The sequence below is a fragment of the Sorghum bicolor genome, chromosome 10 (assembly GCF_000003195.3).
Source record: "Sorghum bicolor cultivar BTx623 chromosome 10, Sorghum_bicolor_NCBIv3, whole genome shotgun sequence".
Lineage (NCBI taxonomy): Eukaryota > Viridiplantae > Streptophyta > Magnoliopsida > Poales > Poaceae > Sorghum > Sorghum bicolor.
Genome location: NC_012879.2, coordinates 25,738,775 through 25,760,564, shown reverse-complemented (window position 1 = coordinate 25,760,564; position 21,790 = coordinate 25,738,775). Strand labels below are relative to the sequence as shown.

General features: G+C 44.5%; 1 protein-coding gene across 1 annotated transcript; it reads right to left on the bottom strand.

The window, feature by feature from the left end:
* LOC110431123 lies at positions 16,263 to 17,462 on the bottom strand. Its single transcript, XM_021449829.1, has one exon. It carries the CDS (start codon positions 17,460 to 17,462, stop codon positions 16,263 to 16,265), a length of 1,200 nt encoding a protein of 399 aa, XP_021305504.1.

The following is a 21,790-nucleotide window of genomic DNA, read 5'->3' as shown; positions in this document are numbered from 1 at the left end:
CCAATGTCTATACAAGCAGTTTTTAGTTCAATAACCGAACTAGACTCCATGTCTAATCAGATTAAGGAAGGCTGTTTAACCTAAGCACCATGCTTAGTTTAAAAGCCAATAGAAGTATGTGCTGTACTTCCAAACTAACACTTACTAGCAAATAGACAAAGGTAACATGACAACATTTATAGAGATCTACTCAAGTGGAGATGAAGTAGTGTGATTAGTATTTAACAAATTTAGCATGTCATAAAGGTAGGGACAACCAACATAGCAACATGGCAAAGGATGTTTTTATGTAAAGTACTCCCCAAAGCTTGAATTTTGCAGAATTCAAGTTTGGATGAATTTAATTCAGTGTTGCATGATGATTGGTTGGACATACCTTGTACTTGCTTGTCATTCATCTGATCTTCTTGTTCCAATCCTGGAAAGGTTAGTGACAAGAATACCCGAAGGAATATTTTTACAATTATCCTTATATGCTCAATACACAAGGTAATGTTGCAAATAATTAAAAACTCATGTTATGATCTGATCAGTGCTTATTTTAGGACACCAAGCTTGTCCTTGGGAAACCATCAATTTATGTCGGCGAAGTGGTTTCCCTTCCAACATTGACCTAAATAAAGATCAACTCAACAAGATCTGCAACATTTATTATAAACATATGCATCGACAACTGCCCTTTTAAAGTTTTTATAAATAGAAAGGAAGAGGGGGTTGGAGATCTCAAATGTGGTGATGTTGGAGAGACCAATAGATTGGGAAGATGTTGCATATGAGCATGGAGTAAACAAAGTGGCTATGAAATAAATTCCATGCTCATTAATGTTATCTTCGTCTCCAATCTGAATGTTCAGAGTTTCTCTTGGATTGGTCTCACTTATGTCCTCTTCTATAGTTGGATGAATCCCATCTTCAAAGGGAGTCAAGAGCTCACCATTTGAAATTGAACCAAAGTCAGAATTCATTAAGGCTTCTTCCTTATCCATCCATTCTACACATTCTAGCCATTTAGAACTTGTGATCAGGAAAGGGGAGGTGTTAGAATTTTCAACATGGCTTAGCTCTCCTTCACTTGATATGTCATCCTTGACTTCTTCATAACAGGAACTAGGACATTCTCTAAGAGAACCATTATTGCGAGGATTTGAATTATCCCTGCTTGAAGGTCTCTTATGGAACCAGAAGTCTAAACCATCAGCATCTGAAAGATTTAAGGTCGAAATTCCTTCCTCCCTTGGAGAATTTTGGGGTATTGATGGTTTAGGATCGATAGCTAAAGTTTGGAATTGAAGTGGTTGTGATCTGGCTATCGAAACTTCTTCTTCTTGTCTAGGAACTGGTTCTGTCTCTTTCTCTGTGATATAAAAGCTACGAGACTTTCCACTTAATAAATCAAACTGTTGATGCAAAACTGATCTGCAAACACAAAGGGCTAATACCCGATTCAAACGTTAAGGCGTGCCAGCCGATTTGACCTTGCTATCGGCAAAGGTGATAACTCGAATACTTTAGTCCTGACAACAGCGATGCGCCCGGATGTCACGGCTAAGAGGAAATAATAAAACTATCCTTCGTGACAAACCGAAACTCCTCCACATGACAACTGGCAGCTTCCAGACTCCTCCCTCGCATCATCGGCAATCCCCTTGCCGTAGTCATCGGCAGACCTTTTTATCCAGCTATCGGCACCATATTACTGCCTGTGGACTTAGTCACATTCAACCTCTCCCTCATCGGCAACCATCCTCATCAGCAACCCGCATCGTACTGCCACCCTATCCTGCCATCCTAGACACGTGCCCAAAAATGGTGTCAACACATGCCCCCCAGTTTCGGAGTATAAAACTATTAATGCTCCGAAATTCTCTGCAGTAATGATGCCTTCTCCGCAATTAATGCTCCTAATCTGGTAACCGACAACCTCAATCTGGACAACTCTGATCCTAATCCTCCGCAGATTCCTCGAAATCCCCAACTTCCTAAACGGGCATCTTTCTTGGTCGTACATCGGCAACAATACCGTTACAAAGATCTGCCGATGCTCTGACCAGGATATTCACAAAAACGGTTACCTCCCCTCTATCCGCCCATCGGCAAGATGACCGTTATAGAATATCGCCGATGGACCGACCAGGAGATCTCGCACAGTAAAATATCTTTAGATAATGACCGCTTCCCGTCAAATCACCTGCACAATCCCTGGATTACTGTGCGAACAGTTACCATATCTACCTGAGTACCCTTGGGCTTCTCGGATGCGGCAAAGAGATAAGTCGGATTTGCCCTTGCCCGTCTTGTCCTATAAATAGTTCCTTCTTGGGTACTCCTCCCCCATTACACCATTCTACTATCCAACTTTGCTTTTCCAGCGGCGGCGCCATTTACAACCCTCAAGATCTCCGACAAGCATTCCTCTTCATCAACTCCGGTGCCCTCCAACGTCCTCTTCACGACAAGATGGCCATTGGCTTCGTCGTCCCTGAGGTCAGACTTCCATCTCATCTCCTGTACCTTTTTCTCGCATTCCTGTTCATCTGCGATTCATCTTACTGAATATCTTCCTTTTCCTTTTTCTTTGTATTTTTATTCCCCAAAACACTAGGAGTTGTCCAACAAAATTGTCATCCCTACCGATCAACCACACCTTCAGTGCCTCGGCCCTCTAGGGAATCCAGATCCAACCGACCTCATCAATGCAGAAACCAACAGGATTCCCTTTAGAGCCGAAAACTTTTCTTTAGATCTGTGGAAAGACACCTTTCGCTCTTGGCCCAGCCCTACTGTAGGGTGGAAAGATTGGTTCTTGAGGGTCAGCAATTCTTATGAAGTCCAGTGGGGTGAGAGGAAGCTAGCTCAATGCATTAGGCTATCCATTGCCGATATGCACAGGAACGAGTCACTGCTGATAGCTGCATCCTACTTTTGGTCAGACACTCTCAATGCTTTTGTTTTTGGCCACGGCCCTGCTTCTCCTACCCTTGCCGATGTAGCCATGCTTACTGGGCTAGATATATCTTCTGCCGATAGCACCCACTTTTTTGATACTGCCCCCAGTGCCAAAGTGGAGACTCGCGCTATCGGCGGTTGGTCAGGGTACATCCAGAAGTACCGCGGGAGAGGGCCTGTCACCATAAAGGAGCAAACCACCTTTCTGAACATGTGGCTGGACAAGTTTGTATTCTGTGGTCGATCGGCAGGACCGACTTCTGTCTATCTATCGGCAGCAGAAAGACTGGCTAGCGGTGGCCAATTTCCTCTCGGCCGATATTTGCTCAGCGCTGTTTACCACCTTCTTCATCAGGTAGCCTAGAAACTCCTGCTTGGCCAATCCATCGGCAACTTGGGAGGCCCCTGGTGGTTTATTAATATGTGGCTCAATCTGCACCTGCATAAGCGCCTTGATTTCAACTTGTTCTCACAGCACTTCCCAAGAGATATAGCCGAAAATCATGTGTTGGGTGAAGAGGAATCGGCAACGCGTGCCCCCTTGAACTTTGGCGAAGCCGTTATAGTCTTACCCGGTTCAGGGAACAATCCGGATCAGATCGGCCGATTCTTTGAGACTCTATATGAGGGTCTGGCCAGAGATGAACGACCATGGCTGGCTTATGACGACCCAGATAGCATGCTCCCTCTGACCTTCAATCCATTTGATGAAGCTCTCGATAGGGACAATGAGGTGATGATGGCAATTGTGACTCCCAGAGCCATACCAGTGAATTTCTTCGGTAGCACAAAAACCTCTCCCCAAACCTATGAATTTTATAATCCATCGGCATTAGCTCGCCAGCTAGCTTTCGGCCAGTTGCCGATTGCACTTCCTTATGCCGATGTGATAAAGCCCAGAGAACCCATCGCCAACCTTCTCGAGTGGACTCGAGTAGCCCAGCTACCACCAAATGCCGATACAGACGTAGATCTGTCAGAATGGGTTCCAGCTGCCTTTATCACTCAGGCATACAAGCTATGGTGGGCAGAATGGAAAGAGAATCTATTCTGCAGATCGGCCTTCTCATACCGCGGCATGATCGACCCTGAATACGAAGTCCCTGATGACACTGTAAGTATTTTAAACCGATGTCTCATTTTCCAATACTATTTCCATCGGTAACTTACCCCTGTATTCCTTTTGCAGGTTGACAACACCCCCCCATCGGTTAGCAGGAGTGGCAAGCCGATCGACTTGTTCCCATCAGGCCCGATCTCCTCAATCGGCCATAATGCTCCCACTCTGGCTTCCATCGTGCATCGGGGTGCGCGTCCCAAGAAAGTTACCACCAGGAAAACTCAGACATCGCCAACGGTAGCTGCTTCCACTCTGGCGCAAGCTTTCAGGGCAATTTGTCAAACCCTTTTCATTTATGCTAACTATCTTTGTATCGGCTATCTATGCTCATAAACTCCTTTTTGTTGTTGCACCAAACTGGTGCATCGGCAAAAGCCAAACGCCAAGGTACCGATGCCCCCCAGTCTAGCCAGCCAAAGAGGAAGGGCACCCAAGGTGCTAAGGCTGGAACAAAGTGCCAGAAAGTGGCAACTCCCCCTCCTCCTCCGGTGTCTCCAATCCCGGTGGAATCTTCCCCTTCTTCTCCAGAAGTCCAGACACAGCAAGCACCATCTCCCCAACCAATGCAGGAAGCACCACAGATGGAAGAACCCCAGCAGGAAGAACCTCAAACAGAAGGTACATCAGCTGATGTGGGTGAACAAACAACTGGCCCGGCAGGTCCAGTTATATCATCGGCGGTTTCCCCGATTCAGACAACTGTTGTTCCTCCTCCGGGTAACATATCTCACCAATACTTCCGCCGATAAACTTATTCTCATTTAGTCTCATAACCCTTCCTGTCTTCTTTCAGGTGATATCATTCCATCGGCAACATCTGCCGATCAACCTGTAGCTCCATCGGTATCTTAAAGGCAAGAAATTGCCCTGAAACAAGTAAGTCATCCAATTTTTCCACCAGCATCGTCTGCCGAAGCTTTGACCATAAAAATGACTTATTTCATTCTCATTTTCAGGAACAAGATTCTCCCGATAGCTTATTCTCCTTCGCCATTGATATCTTCGAAGAAGAAGGTGAGGAAGCAAGCTCCTCTCGGGCAATTGGGACTGTATCGGTAGAAACCAGGGCTAAGCTGGAGGAGCTATCGGCCATACTTCATCAAGACACTGCTCAACTGGTCAACGATTCTGACCCAGCCAAGGCCCTGTTCAAAACCCTTAGAGGCCAAATTCCTGCCGATGCTGAAGAAACCCTCTTCCATGCTGCATACCTGGAAAGCCGCCAGCTACAGTACCAGAGAGCCACTCGACGCCTTGCCGATAGAGCCGCTCAAATCCAGCTTTCTGAGGAGATGATGAAAGAAAAACTCTTAGCCGACGAGAAACATAAGAACATCGGCACCTTAAAGTCCTCAGGTGATGCACTGAAGCAGAAAGTATCTGATCTATCGGCAAAAAGAGAAGCTCTACTGGCCGAACTCAAGCAAGTAGAGGATGCTCTGTCCCAAGCCCAGCAAGAAGAGAGTCAACTGCCGGAGACCATCAAGCACCTTGAACAAGAACGAAACGTCCACGGCCGCAAAGCGCTGCAGCTGAAGAGGAAGCTGAAGCCGATAGAAGGTTCTGCCGATGATGATATCAAAGAGATAGAGACAGCCAATCAGATCCGGCTGCGCGCCATATCGGCAATCCAAGCGCTGCTGAACATCTGAAGCTTTCATCGGCAACACACCTTTGTTTTCCCGCTTTTAGCTTTTAGTCTAGCCGATAAGACTGTTATCGGCATCTTTTGAAACATTAAGTCTGCCCCCAAACATTTAAATCCAGCCGATAGGAGTGTTATCGGCACTTAAACTTTTATGCATCGACCCATATGCTGGGGTAGTACTTCTTTAAATATTTGCCATTTAATGCTCTGGGAAATTCAACTCCTTCGAGAGTTTCTAGAATATAGGCATTACCAGGAGCCGAGTGTCTTATCCGATAAGGACCTTCCCAATTAGGAGACCACTTCCCAAACTTCGAACTTTTAGTCCCGACTGGCAAAATCAACTTCCATACCAAATCCCCATCGGCAAACTTCTTAGCCTTTACTTTCTTATCATACCATCTAGCAACTCTCTTCTTATTTTCTTCTATACTCATTAAAGCCTTTAACCGATGCCCTGCTAAATCATCTAACTCATCGGTCATCAAAGTGGCATAATCATCAGCAGCCAATTGATCTTGAAAAGATAATCGCCTAGATCCAGCCTTAATCTCCCAAGGCAACACTGCATCATGTCCATACACCAATTGATAGGGTGACACCTTGGTTGATCCATGACAAGCCATCCGATAAGACCATAGTGCTTCATTTAACAATGTATGCCACCGCCTAGGATTTTCTTCAATCTTTCGTTTAATAAGCTTGATAATTCCTTTGTTAGACGCTTCGGCCTGCCCATTGGCTTGAGCATAGTAAGGAGAAGAATTCAACACTTTAATTCTCATACCGATTGCGAATTCATCGAACTCCCCTGACGTGAACATGGTGCCCTGATCGGTAGTAATCGTTTGGGGAATCCCAAATCGGTAAATAATATGCTCCTTCACAAAATCAATCATATTGGCCGATGTGACTTTCTTCAAAGGAATAGCTTCGACCCACTTAGTGAAATAGTCAGTGGCAACTAGAATGAACTTATGCCCTTTGCTAGATGGTGGATAAATCTGGCCGATCAGATCGATGGCCCATCCCCGGAACGGCCAAGGTTTTATTATAGGATTCATAGCCGATGCGGGTGCTCTCTGGATATTACCGAACTTTTGACAACCTTGACATCCCTTGAAATATTTAAAACAATCTTCAAGTATGGTTGGCCAAAAATATCCATTCCTTCGAATCATCCACTTCATCTTAAAAGCTGACCGATGCGCTCCACACACTCCTTCATGGATTTCCCCCATCAAACTTCTGGCTTCATCATCACCCAAGCATCGGAGAAGAATTCCGTCGACAGTTCGATAATACAATTCATTTTCAAGGAGCACATACTTGGTCGCTTGAAATCGAACCCGTCTTTCAACTTTTTTGGATGGATCTTTTAGATAATCAATAATTTCTTTCCTCCAATCACCGGCACTGACTGCCGATGTCGCATTAATCATTGGCTGATATCCCGAGGCATGCTGGGCTAACCGATTAGCGTCTTCATTATGCAATCGGGGAACATGCTCCAATCGGAAGTCCTTGAATTCCTTTAACAGTTGCATACTTCTCTCGAAATAGGTTATGAGAACTTCACTCGGCATTCATAGCTTCCGGCCAATTGATTTATAACCAACATAGAATCCCCGAATATTTCAACAGCATCAGCACGAACTTCTCTTAACAACTCCAATCCCTTGATCAGAGCTTGATACTCAGCCTGATTATTTGTTGATGTAGCAACAATCGGCAAGGAAAACTCATACTTCCTCCCCTTAGGAGAAACTAATACAATGCCGATTCCTGTCCCCCGGTCACAGGTAGATCCATCAAAGAAGAGCGTCCAGGGTGCAATTTCCAAGGTTTCCACTAGACCGCAATGCTGAGTCACAAAATCGGCCATAATCTGCCCTTTGACTGCCTTAGCCGATTCGTAACGCAAATCGAACTCCGACAGCGCTAAAATCCATTTACCGATCCTACCACTCATAATCGGCATAGATAGCATGTATCGGACCACGTCATCTTTGCAAACAACAGCACATTCAGCCGACAACAGGTAATGTCTCAGCTTGATACATGAAAAATATAAGCATAAGCACAGTTTCTCAATGGCCGAATACCTGGTTTCAGCATCAATCAACCTCCTACTCAAATAATAAATTACTCTCTCTTTCCCTTCAAATTCTTGAACTAAAGCTGAACCGATAACCGATCCATCGGTAGATAAATACAATTTGAAGGGCTTCCCTTGTTGAGGTGGAACTAAAACTGGAGGATTTGCTAGATACTTTTTGATTTCATCCAGAGCCAACTGCTGTTCTTCTCCCCAAACAAACTCTTGATCGGCTTTCAATTTAAGAAGAGGACTGAAAGCACGAATCCTCCCAGATAAATTCGATATAAATCTTCTGATAAAATTCACCTTGCCGATCAAGGATTGGAGCTCGGTTTTATTGGTAGGGGCCACTATTTTATTGATGGCATCAATAGATCTTCGACTCATTTCAATACCCCTCTGATGTACCATGAAACCAAGAAACTGCCTTGCCGATATGCCAAATGCACACTTGTTGGGATTCATTTTCAATCCATGCTTCCTTGTGCACTCCAACACTTTTCGTAAATCGGCAAGATGCTTTGAGAAATCTCCAGACTTAACCACCACATCATCAATATAAATTTCTACGAGCTTGCCGATGAACTCATGAAATATAAAATTCATAGCCCTTTGATAAGTAGCACCAGCATTCTTTAACCCAAAAGTCATGACTATCCATTCAAATAGTCCAACATGACCAGGACACCTGAATGCGGTTTTTGGAATATCCTCCTCTGCCATGAATATTTGATTGTAACCCGCATTACCATCCATGAAGCTGATGACCCGATGGCCAGCCGCAGCATCAACCAGTAGATCGGCGACAGGCATTGGGTATCCATCCATCGGCGTAGCTTTATTGAGATTCCTGAAATCAATGCACACCCGAAGCTTCCCGTTCTTCTTGTAAACCGGAACAACATTGGAAATCCATTCGGCATACCGACACTGCCGAATAAACTTAGCTTCAATAAGTTTAGTGATTTCGGCCTTAATATCAGGTAGAATGTTAGGATTACATCGGCGGGCTGGTTGCTGATGTGGCCGAAATCCAGACTTGATGGGTAACCGATGTTCGACAATTGATCGGTCTAAACCAGGCATCTCTGTATAATCCCAAGCAAAGCAATCTTTATATTCCTTTAACAAACTAATCAATTGTCGCTTACACTTAGGATCTAATTTAGCTCTAATAAAAGTAGGTCTAGGCTTATCACCACTACCTATATCTATTTCTACCAAATCATCGGCCGATGTGAATCCCTGGCCTAATTCTCCATCATCGGCGAATCTATCCATTAAAAACCGTCGTCAGAACCGACTGCTTGGATCGGTGGAATCTCATAATCGGCAACTTTGAGAAAATCTTTCTCCCAAGCTTCTCCTGAAATGTACCTGGTCCTTTCGTAAGTATCCGCTTCTGCCGATGCGATAACATAAGAAGAATCTCCTGGGACGATCTCAATCTTGTCACCTACCCATTGAACCAAGCACTGATGCATTGTAGATGGGACACAACAATTGGCATGAATCCAATCTCTCCCCAATAATAAATTGTAGGCACCTTTTCCGCTGATCACGAAAAAAGTTGTCGGCAAGGTTTTGCTGCCGATGGTCAACTCTGCACATATCGCCCCCTTGACTGGAGACACGTTTCCTTCAAAGTCTTTGAGCATCATATCGGTCTTGGTCAAATCTTGATCCCCTTTCCCAAGCTTCCGATATACTGCATACGGCATAATATTAATAGCAGCTCCACCATCAACTAGGATCTTGATCATTGGCTGCCCATCAACCCTTCCTTTGAGGAACAAAGCTTTAAGATGCTGCCTCTCGTCATCGGCAGGTTTCTCAAAGATAGCCGTCATCGGATCCAGAGCCAACTGAGCTATCTGATCAGAAAATTCCAACTCATCGTCACTGGCTGGTGCAAGAAACTCCATCGGCAACATGAAGACCATGTTGACGCCTGCCGATGGACCTTCCCTCTTAGTGTCTGACGGGTGCCGACTTCCAGAGTTCTCTCCCTTGTTTAGCTCCTCTTGCCTTTCTCGTTGCAATCTCCTTTTCTGTGTCTTGGTTAATCCTAGAGGGCACCATGGAGGAAGTGGCCTTTGCCTTGCCGTCGGGCGTCGGTTCTCCCTTGACTCCATGCGATGCGTGTTAGCATCCCTGCAAAATATGAATTCATCGGGAACCCGCGCATCAGCCATTCCTTCGAGCTCCTCTTGGTTCCTGGGAAAATATTGGACACGGTCACTAAGTCTGTTGTGCCCACTGAATCTGCCCCCCAGCCGGTCATGAACTGACACCCTTCCTCTGATCGGCCCATTAGCTCGCCGTTCATCATTATGATAACGCCGATCGTTCCTATCGTACCGATCATAACCGTTGCATTCAGGGCAGTCTCTGACAGTAGGAAGCTTGATATTTTCCTCCCAACAATGGATGAAGAATGGGCAATTCCAATGATCCCTGTGCCGATTCCACTCCTGTCGGCGTCTTTCTTCTTCCCGTTGATAATCTTCCTGCTGGCGTCGATACCGATCTTCCCGTTGTTGCCATTTTTCTCGAGGCCTCCTATGAGTTATGACGATGCCAGATCGAGGAAGCCTTCCTGAGCCAGTTCCTTCCTGGACCAAGCCCTTACTTCTTGCATCGGCAGTAGTAACTTGATGCTGAGGATCTACCGATGCACTCTTCTCAGCTGTCTCCGACGTTAAGACCTTAGCCTTCCCCTTAGCATCCAACATGTTTGTCGGGAAAGGATGTTGGTCTATCTTCATCGGCTTCTGGGCTTTAGAACTGTCAAACTTGATTCTCCCTGACTCTATAGCCGATTGCAGCTGCTGTCTGAATACTTTGCACTCATTGGTGTCATGTGAAGTTGCATTATGCCACTTGCAATATCTCATCCTCTTCAACTCTTCTGCCGACGGGATCACGTGGTTAGGTGACAGTTTGATTTGACCTTCCTGAAGTAGAAAGTCAAATATCCTATCGGCCTTGGCGGTGTCAAAGGCAAACTTCTCTGGTTCCTTCTGCCCAGAAGGACAAGACATCGGCTTCTTGTTTTTTACCCACTCTGCCAAACCGATTACTGGTTCCTCATCGGAATCTGAGCTTCTTGCTTCATCAACAAATGACACTTTCTTATTCCATGCCCTCTTAGGCTCGAAAGGCTTGATGTCTTGATCAGATATCCTCTGCACCAAATGACTTAAACTTTCGAACTCCTGAGAGGCATACTTATCCCTGATATGTGGCAACAAACCCTGGAAAGCCAAATCGGCTAGCTGCCGATCATCCAGAACCAGGCTATAGCATTTATTCTTGACCTCTCGTATCGTCTGCACAAATCCCTCAACCGACTCATCATTACGTTGCCTCAACTTGACCAAGTCGGTGATCTTCTTCTCATGAACCCCCGAGAAGAAGTATCTGTGGAATTGCTTCTCTAGATCGGCCCAAGTAATTACTGAGTTGGGAGGCAATGATATGAACCAAGTAAAGGCCGATCCAGACAATGATGATGAAAATAGACGAACCCTCAATTCGTCCCTGTTACCAGCCTCTCCACATTGAATAATGAACCTGTTGACATGCTCCATGGTTGACGTGTCGTCCTGTCCGGAAAACTTTGTAAAATCCGGTACCTTATACCGATGTGGAAGCGGGATCAAATCATACGCTGGAGGATACGGTGTCCGATAAGAATAAGTGTTGACTTTGGGTTTTATCCCAAATTGTTCCCTCATTACTTCAGCAATCTTATCGGCCCAATACGCATCGGCATCTTGCCGATGAGGCGGCTGCGGATCTGGCACTTGGTGGCGAACCTCCACGTGTCTGTTTGGGACGTGACCTGCATGGAACATTGTATTGGTCACCTGTCCTCCAATCTGCGGACTACCAAACTGCTGTCCACCGATTGGCTGTCCTCCGAGTTGCTGTCCAAAATTTATTGGCTGGTTGGGAATCCCCTGACCTTGGAACCCGGGATAGACCTGCCCTTGCTGGAACCCTGTAGTCTGATAACCCTGCTGGGGTGATTGTGGAAAGGCTTGCTGTCCAAGCCATCCATTATTAGCGTTCATCGGCATAGGTGCTGCCGATGATTGGTAATTGGGTACCGTCGTTGAATTGACATACCCCGACTGGGCCATAGGCCTCTGTTGCATCAGCATTGACTCTGCCGATGCGTTGGGCATTTGAAACATTGAATCTTGAGGATTCCCAGTGTGAGGCCTTGCAGTGGTAGTTGTGGTATACCGAGGACTCTGGTTCACCGGCGCATTGGGAGCTGCCGATGTCACAGGAGTTTTGCCCCTCATGTCAGTTATTTGTGATGTTCCCGGCGTAACTCTGGAGGCATAACATAACCCCACCAGTTGGGAGGAAGAGTCAACCCTGACATTGCCGATGCCAACATATCTGTTGTCAGTTTATGCTGCCCAACTGAAATTTGTGGGTTGGTTGCCATCGGCATAGATAGTGCACCAGTAGTCCCCAATGTACTTGGAGGGACGGCAGACTGTGCACTTGCATTCGTCAAGGCAGCCGATGGAGCCGTGACCTCTGGTGCCGTTGGCTGATGATGGGAGGGCCCCACATAATCTGGCGGGATTTGTCCTTCCTTGAAAGTTCTTGCCACGACGTTGAAAACCGTATTGGACAGTACACCAGCTTGGTTAATCAACGCTCGATTGATGGCATTGTCAACCATATCTTGAAGCTTGCCAGGATTGGCGTCAAAGGTGACCTGCCGTGGTGCCGGCAGTGTATCTTTCTGGACCACTTCGCCGCTCCTGTTTATGCTGAAAGACCTCAGGCATTGCTGCTTGAATTCTTCCATGGCTTGGGCAATAGCTTGCTTTTGCTCATCCTTGAGGTTGGCCTCCGTCACGGGGATGACGTTCTCTTGATCGAGGTCAGAGATCGACATGTTGATCTTGATCCTGAATCTGTCCCACCGAGCATGCCAAAAGATGTGTTGATGCAAAACTGATCTGCAAACACAAAGGGCTAATACCCGATTCAAACGTTAAGGCGTGCCAGCCGATTTGACCTTGCTATCGGCAAAGGTGATAACTCGAATACTTTAGTCCTGACAACAGCGATGCGCCCGGATGTCACGGCTAAGAGGTACTCACGCGGAACTCGAGAACACGCCGAGCTTAAGTCGACGAATTCCTAAGAACTCGTAATAAAAAGAAAAAGGTATGACGAAGTCGTCGAAAAGTAGATGCTGGAATATGAGTAAAAACGTGTGTTTGATTGATTTCTTTATTTATTATTACAAGGTCCTAGGGTTTATATTTATACCCTGCTCAAAGAGCTACAACCAGACACGATTAGAATTCGAATTCCAAATTACACGGAATCCGTATACAAAACGATGCAAATAATTAAGGAAATAATAAAACTATCCTTCGTGACAAACCGAAACTCCTCCACATGACAACTGGCAGCTTCCAGACTCCTCCCTCGCATCATCGGCAATCCCCTTGCCGTAGTCATCGGCAGACCTTTTTATCCAGCTATCGGCACCATATTACTGCCTGTGGACTTAGTCACATTCAACCTCTCCCTCATCGGCAACCATCCTCATCAGCAACCCGCATCGTACTGCCACCCTATCCTGCCATCCTAGACACGTGCCCAAAAATGGTGTCAACACAAACAAATTCCAAGCTTCACTAGCAGGTAGGTGATAGAAGGATCCTCTAGAGGCTGTATTCAAGGTTTGCTTATTTTCCCCACTAAGACCCTCAAAAAAGTGAATTAGAAGAACTTCTTCTGGAATAGAAAGCTTTGGGCCAGTGAGAGTAAGGTTAATAAAGCGGTCCCATGATTTTCTAAGAGATTCTTCTTCCAGTTGTCTAAAAGAAATAATCTCACGCCGAAGTTCTGCCACTTTGGAGATTGGAAAATATTTAGAAAGAAAACTACTATATAACTCCTTCCAATCTCCATGAACACTCCCTATTTTGAGTTTGGACCAATGTCTAGCTTTTCCCGTTAAAGAGAACGGAAAGAGCTTCCATTTAAGGGTCTCATCGGACATGCCTTCTATGCGAAGGAGGTCACAGACTCGATAAAACTCTCTTAGGTGTGCGTATGGGTTTTCCTCACCTTCTCCTGAGAAAGGTTGTTTTTGAACAAATTCTATGTATTCGGGGTATATCTCAAAACTAGATGCTATGATAGGCTTTGAAGATTTTGGTGGTTCGAGATGTGTGCCCGTAGGTCTATGAAATTCATAGATAGACATGTTTGAATTCATGATAGACCAGAGATCAAGGATTAGATAAGAAGAAAGATTAGCAGAGATGAGGCAAAGGATAAAAGGAAAATATATATATATATATTATTTTTTTTAGAAAATGATTAAGCTAGTTCGTAGTCAACTCAGCAACCGTTTCCCCGACAATCGTGCCAAAAATGCTTGTTGACACTTGCTAACACCACTTGAATACTAGGTTGTCATCCCCAACATGGCACTAGAGTGTACTATGGTATTTATACGCACACAGATAATCCGCAAGCGCACGGATACCGTTGAAGCTTTTACCCGGTTAAAGGTTTTATCGTATCCACATGGAAATAGGAGAACTGATCTACGCTCTAACTTAACCAAGATAAGTAAATAGGTGTAAATAGGAAAGATGGTAGAATCGAATAAGAACAATATTAAAGGTAAGATAACAGTGAGTGATAATATGGGAATAGAGAGTAGAGCAATCTAGTATATGGGCGATGGTAGCAGAATAGAGAGGATAACTATGGTTTCTCTACTTCAAAGGGGTATGTCTATGTCTGGGACGAACCACGTGATAAGATTACACCACAAAGGATGCTTATCCATAGGCCGATAAACCCTACCCGTCCTACTAATGAGAGGTGGACTACAGAGGACCAACGTAACTGTCACCTACGCGGCCTACCACACGATCCAGCTAGACAGGGGATATCCACAAGTAATCTAGGTCTAAGCACCACGCTTACACCTATACTATAACTCTAACCTATAGCGTCCTATAGATTAGAAGTACTCAAAAGAGTTGTGAACCAGAACATACATGATTAGTAATTGCATAATGAATTAGAAGTAGATTACCAGAGTCATCCCATGAGCAAGCTTGATTAGAGCTTGATCATGACGAAGTACAACCGGAGGAAGAACCGACAGGCCGGCCTCTCCTCTAATCCTCCTTCGCTCTCCATCTTGCTACTATCTAGATCTACTCTAGTTTAGAAAAGAGAGGAGAGCTCTCATCTCTAAACCCTAGCTTTTGCTCTGTCTATGAATAATGAATAATGATCAAGGGGTGCCTCCTCCAGGGGCCAGGGGGTCTGGTTATATAGTCCCCTCAAGTGAACCTGGGCTGTTGGATCAAACCGACATAGATTGAACGGTTATCCTTGATCCTTTAGGTCGGTGGAGATCTCCCGAGAAACAGAGTCCTGTTTGGACTCCAACAGAGGGCGGGCGCCCAGGGAAACAGGGCGGGTGCCCTGCCTCTGGCCCCTCTCGGCCTCCGCTTCCTTCCCGTGGCTTCTGGAGTCTTCTAGATGTAAGATAATTGCGCGGCACGTTAATATCTCTATGTAATCCCGACGTGTGGGCCTTTCTTCTGTAATTCCTGATAACCCCCTACAGAAATAGACAAACACCAAAACTCGTGGAATTCTATCAGATAAAACCCTAAGTCTAGATGTTGATTTTATTTGGATCCTTTTCTTTGTTTATTTGATAATTAAATTTGATACTTAAGGACCGTCAACAGGTGTGAAGAAAAGAGAGAGCCATGGGCTGTTTAAATAGGTTCTACCGAGGTCATAAAAACAGAAACAAACTTGATCGTAGGCGGGGAATTGATATTTGAACAAAAAGGAAACTTTTTCAAAAAATTTTGGGCCTAATTGGTCGGACCAGGGTTGCGCCCGCACCCTGGGTCCCACCAGTCAGCCCCTTTCTTTTTGGCATGTTCTTTCTGGACAGAGTGGATTTCAATCCCACTTACGATCAATTTTGATTCGCAGCGTATCAGAGTGATAGTGTGTGTGAAAAGAGGAAAGAATTCAAAATTCACACTATCTTGCATTTATGATAAAATATTTTCCATGATCATGAAGGATTTTGAATTCAAATAGCATGAAACATGGGGGCACTATGGTCATATCATAACTGCAGCAAGGCATTTTATTTTATTTATTCAAAAGAAAACAAAGATAAACTTTTACCTTTTCTTTACCTTACTTCCATCAGCGTGCCTCCATCTTTATTATTATTAAGTGTGTATATATATATATATTTTTGAGAGACATGTGATGGATAAGATTTATTAAAAACATTTATTAGAAAACAAAAGGGATAAATACCGATTTACCTTCGGCAAGGGCTCATCTTTATAGTTCGTGGAGCCGGACTTTTCTCCCATCACTATTTGCTTGATGATGGCTCATCCGTCTTGGGAGGAGATGGTTGGACGGTGTGGCCTGAATTCGAACTTCTCTTCTTGGCCATTAATGTTGAAGCGGATTTCTCCGGCTCCCACATCAATTTGTGCTTTTGTCGTGCTCAACAATGGCCTTCCCAGGATTAGTGGTGTCTCCTTGGTGAGTTCCATATTTAACACCACAAAATCCATGGGGACATAATATCCTCTGATCCTGACAGGGATGTCTTGGGCAATCCCTGCTAGGTACCGAATTGACGAGTCCGCTAACTGGAGTGTCATGTTGGTTGGTTCCAAGTTGGTGAAGTTTAGCCTATCAAAGACTGATTTCGGCATGACGCTCACACTCGCCCCAAGATCACATAAGGCATGATCAAAATGTTGGGTGCCTATTGAGCATGTAATTGTGGGGCACCCAGGATCTTGCTTCTTCTCAGGTAGATGGTTGAGTATAGCTGCACTACACTCTTCTGTCAGCTTGACGACTTCTACAGAGGGTAATGGTCGCTTGTTGTTGATGATATCCTCGATAAACATAGCATAGGATGGTATGTGCAAGACATCCATCAGCGGGACGCTGACGTTTGTCTTCTCGACCATTTCCACGAAGCAGAGAAATTGCTCTTCTCCGTCCTTCTTCTTCTTCCTCCACCTGGTGGGGAAAGGAAGCATCGTGGTGTCCCCATAAACTTCTAGAGTCGGTTCCTGATCAGATGATTCGTCTTGAGGATCAACCGGCTCAGTAGATGTTTGTTCTTGTTGACGCGGAGTCTTAGCTGTACCATGGTTAGGGTTTGGTGGATCACGAGTGGTCTTACCCCCTCTCGTGGTCACCGAACTAACATTTTCAACACCGGCAGCAGACTTAGCAGCAGAAGCAAGCTGATCTATCTGAGACATTACTCTTTTATTGAAAGACGCTTGTTCTTTAAACGAGGTGGTCAGGCTATCAAGCTTGGTGTTTAGGTTTTCAAACATTTTGTCATTAAAGGAAAGCTTTTTAACAAGGTTTTCATTTATCTTGGCCTGACCAAGAACAAGATCTTTAAGCAAAGGCTGGGAAGAACTAAAGCCTGAGTTAAATGAGGAATTACCTTGGGGGCGATTTTGGTTGTTCCACCCATTACCTTGCTGTTGTTGTTGGCGAAACCCGTTGTTGATGAATGCAGCATCTTCCTGGGTTTCAGGACAATTGTTCCCCATGTGGCCAACATTTCCACAGTCCTCACACGTTGTTGATATTTGTTAACGCCATCGGGAAATGATCCGCAAGCGCATGGATATCAGTGAGCACTTCACCCGGGAGGTTATCCAGAGTATCGTATTTATATTTTTACCACTAGGAGAAAGCTGCATCTAACTAACCAAATCTATTGCTACTACCCTTTAGGCAACAAACAATGTGATTCGATGTGAGCGATGAATAGAGAAGACTACAACCGCACTCTCGTTCTAACCTTGGTAAGGATGATCTACTGTTCTATTGGGGAGGCTCATGGAATCTAGACACCACAGAGGATGTTCGACCCGCACCTATAAACCCTATCGATCCTGCTAACGGGATGTGGGCTACAAAGGTAACTCAGAAATGTCACGTTCCTCGCTACTACCATGGTCCAGCTAGTTAGGGGATATCTATGAGTACCCTAGCCCAAACACCACGTTTACGCTAGCAATGATTACTCTAAACTCAACCGGAAGAGATTAAAGTAAACTCATAAACCAAAGAACAATAAGAACAAAGAACTTACTAGAATTTAGAAGTCGAAATACTGAAGAATCCTAGGAGCAAGCCTCGGGTTAGGAGACTTGATCCTGTAGGTACAACCTCGGAGTAGACACCGACAGGCCGGGCTTCCTCCGTACTACACGTCCACTCTATCTCTCTCAATCTAGTAGAACTAGTTATACTCTTACATTGGATGCTAAGCCCTATGAGGTGGGAACCCTAAGGAACCTCTCTCTCTGAATCCTCTCTAGAAAATATGCTTAATGAATAATGAGGATTGCCTCCTCCAGGGACCAGGGGGCCTGCTTATATAGTCCCCTCAAGTGAATCTGGGCCGTCGGATCAAACCGACATTGATGGAACGGTTCTCCTTGATCTTTAGGTCGGTGGAGCATAATCCACGAGACGGGACCTGATTGGTCTCTGTAGCAGGGTGGGCGCCTAAGGGGGAGGGCGGGCGCCCTGCCCCCGGGCCCGCTCGGCCTCCCGTTCGTTCCCGTGGCTTCTGGAGTCTTCTAGATGATGGAAAATTGTGCGGCACGTTAATATCTCTATGTAAACCTGACATGTGGGCCTTTCCTCCATATTTCCTGATAACCCCCTTTCAGAAATAGACAAACACCAAAACTCATGGAATTATGTCAGTTAAAACGCTAAGTTTGGGTGTTGGTTGCATTTGGATCCTTTTCTTTATTTATTTGATGATTAATTTTGGTACTTAAGGACTGTCAACAAACTCCCCCAAGCTTACCTCTTGCTCGTCCCTGAGCAAGGATGGACTCAAGAGTTTTTGCAGTGGTTTCATGCCTTAAAAGTACACATGTGTTCAAGCAAGATCTCATCTCTGAGTTAGAGTAAACTGTTAAGACTTAAAATTTACTCATTTTACCTTTCACCATGGGGTTTGCAACCGTCACTTTTGTCTTGAGCAGTTAAAAGATAGAACGGTCAAGTCAAGCGCCATGTCTCTTGTTCTTTGATTAGCTATAGCTCTGGAGTTTTTGCAGATTTTCAAATAAAACTCAGAGATTCCTTGTATGACTCTCTCAAATCTCACTTTTGTGGTATTTCTGGATCCTTTCCAAGGCAGTAATGGTATATGCCTTCTCTCAAAGTATGTGGTATTTTTGGTATAAGGCATAGTGATATTGCCTTCTCTCTCACCCTACTCTAACAAGGTTTTGATATCTAGAGCTCATAGGTGGGAGATAAAGCATACATTCTTACAAGACATTTATTGCATAGTCAAACCATGGATCCAGAGAAACAAGTCAATAAGTCAAATCAAGATGTGCATGTGTGGCGAATGAATGGTGTATGGTGATAACAATGGTGAAAGTCTAATTCTAGTTTTGCTCTTTTTAGGGGATACATACCTTTCTTCACTTTGAAGTATTTTTTGAGGAGAATGAGATGCTCTATTATTTTTTTTCTTTTCTCTCAGGTGGGTATCTTGTACCCCTAATTCTACTGTCGGACACTTGTCCATTTTTACCTCTCGTCTCACTTTTTATTTTCTTCGAGGTTCCGGGCACTTGCCCCTTTTTATTTCCTCATTTTTTTCTTTTTTTTCTTTTAGAGCACTCACCCACCTAGAATAATGTAGCAAGTGGTAGTAACCAAGATATCTCGAGCATTTATTTCATAGGGAATAACAGGGATAGGAAAAAGTTTTTGGCTATTCTCTCCCAGATAGGAGTAGAATAATTTTAGGTGAATCTAGAGATGGAATTGAGTGGATGTATGTGGATGCGTACTTCCGGAGTAGAAGTAGCATGTATGAGTGAACGTGCAAGTGGATCTTGATTTTAACCGCATGACAAGCTCCTAAGGGTCTACATGGCTTGACCATACTCAATGCTCATAAGCAATAAAAAGTAATATATGGTTCATAGTCTAATAAGCATGTATATGTGGCTGTGGTAGGATTTTAAACTCTCATAATATAGGAACTCATCATGCAACATTTTAAAGATTTTCACAGATAAAATTCTCCAGAATTCTAGCATCTCTAGGAACAGATAAATAGCAGCTCAACCGTCCCATATCGTATCCGTTAACGACTTAGACTTTTGATCAGGTACTCTTCCCACAAGTTCAGGTTTAGAGCAAATCTTAATTCATAACAGTCATGCCTAAACTTGAGAGAGATTTCAATTTTGAGAACTAGTCATGGCAGAGCAATTATTCATCATTTCCATGTGAGTGCTTATCATGAGGGTTCATAGCAAACTTTATTTATTTATTTATTTAACAAACTAAGCAAAGATATATATAAAAGCACAAAATCTTTATTTAGGTTTTTATAATTATGCTTCTTTTTTATTATTTGAGTAAAGTATAAACGCGAGTAGAAACACTTAGCTGGATAAATGGGGGTGCTCTCCCCCAAGCTGGATTTTGACATAATTTCTTCTTATGTAGCTAGCAAGTGGCGGAGGTGTATTTGAATGTCGGCAGCACCCTGACAGTGATTAGGGTGTCCTCCGTCTACTAGGTGATAGGGTACCGATATGAATCGGTGCTAGGGTGGCCCGATCTTCACGACAGTAGATCAAAAGAACAAGGATAACATACTGCGAACAGCGGGTAACTAGCTTTATACCTGACAAAGGTTGGATGCGACCAAGCGACGGGGAGAGAGGCACCGAAACCGCGAAGACTTCGACTCGATCTCCGAACGACCGCAGAACCACAATCCGGAACTAATCCACACAATACGGCGCAGCCGAACGGAAGCCGTAGAGCACGAAGTAGGGGAAACCAGAGGATTCACTTCACAAGTCCATGAAGAACAAGGAAGAACAAAGGTTGAGTAAGGCACTCAGCAGCGCGGCTGCAATATCATGTAGTTTATCAAATGATCAAAGGTTGCTAATAGCTTAGAGGTAGGGGTTATTTATACTAGGAACAACCCTCCTAGATAGGTATGAAAACGAAATAGAGTTTCTGGGTGAAGGCAATGTGAAAAGACCCCTCGGAATGGATTCCCGAACTGGCTTCGCGTGACTGTTGGCCTCCAGAGCAGTTTCTAATAAACTGACCATAACATTTTATTGGGAAGACCAAATGACGAACCGTTTCTTGGGTGTGAAACTAGACTCGAAGAGCTTTCCAGCAATATATGCCATGTACCACGAAACATTGTAGATTGGTACAATTTTGCACGGCAAGTTGTACCAACATTCTGTCATGGCAGACTGCTGACCTTCTGAGCAGTCTGTACTAATTCTGGTCTGCAGGCAATATGGAGTATCAAAACTGGTCGCCACTAGATTCATTCGAAAGTAGACTCGACAAGCTTTCCAACAAGACCTAATGGGCCTTCATAGCTTTTGTGATTAAAAAGTTATGAATATTTCTTTGCACTGGTCCGTTTTTGACTTCCACTGGTCCGTTTTTGACGTGTCTTCTAGGACTTACACTGGTTCGTTCTTCAGGGTCCGATTCATCCTTCTCTTCTTCTATATACCTGAGTACAATCAAGGTAGAACACTTAGGTAGTAGATAATTCCCATTAATGTTAAAATGAATCTCACAACGTAGCGCGTGGACCTCTTGTTGTAGCTTCTTTGCACGACTACGTGTAACCGGTCCATCGATGACTTGGGCTGGTGTCGGTGTAGGTAAAACTTGAGTGGTTGTAGCTTGAGACATCTTGCTTGCTGGCTTGGTCATATCATCCTCCCCCTCTTGAAAAGGAGTCGTCCTCGACTCTAACTCTTCTGATCCAAAGAGTTGTGCTAGGCCATCGGTTTGTAATGTTGTGATAACATCGCAATCTTCTTGTTCCATGATAGCA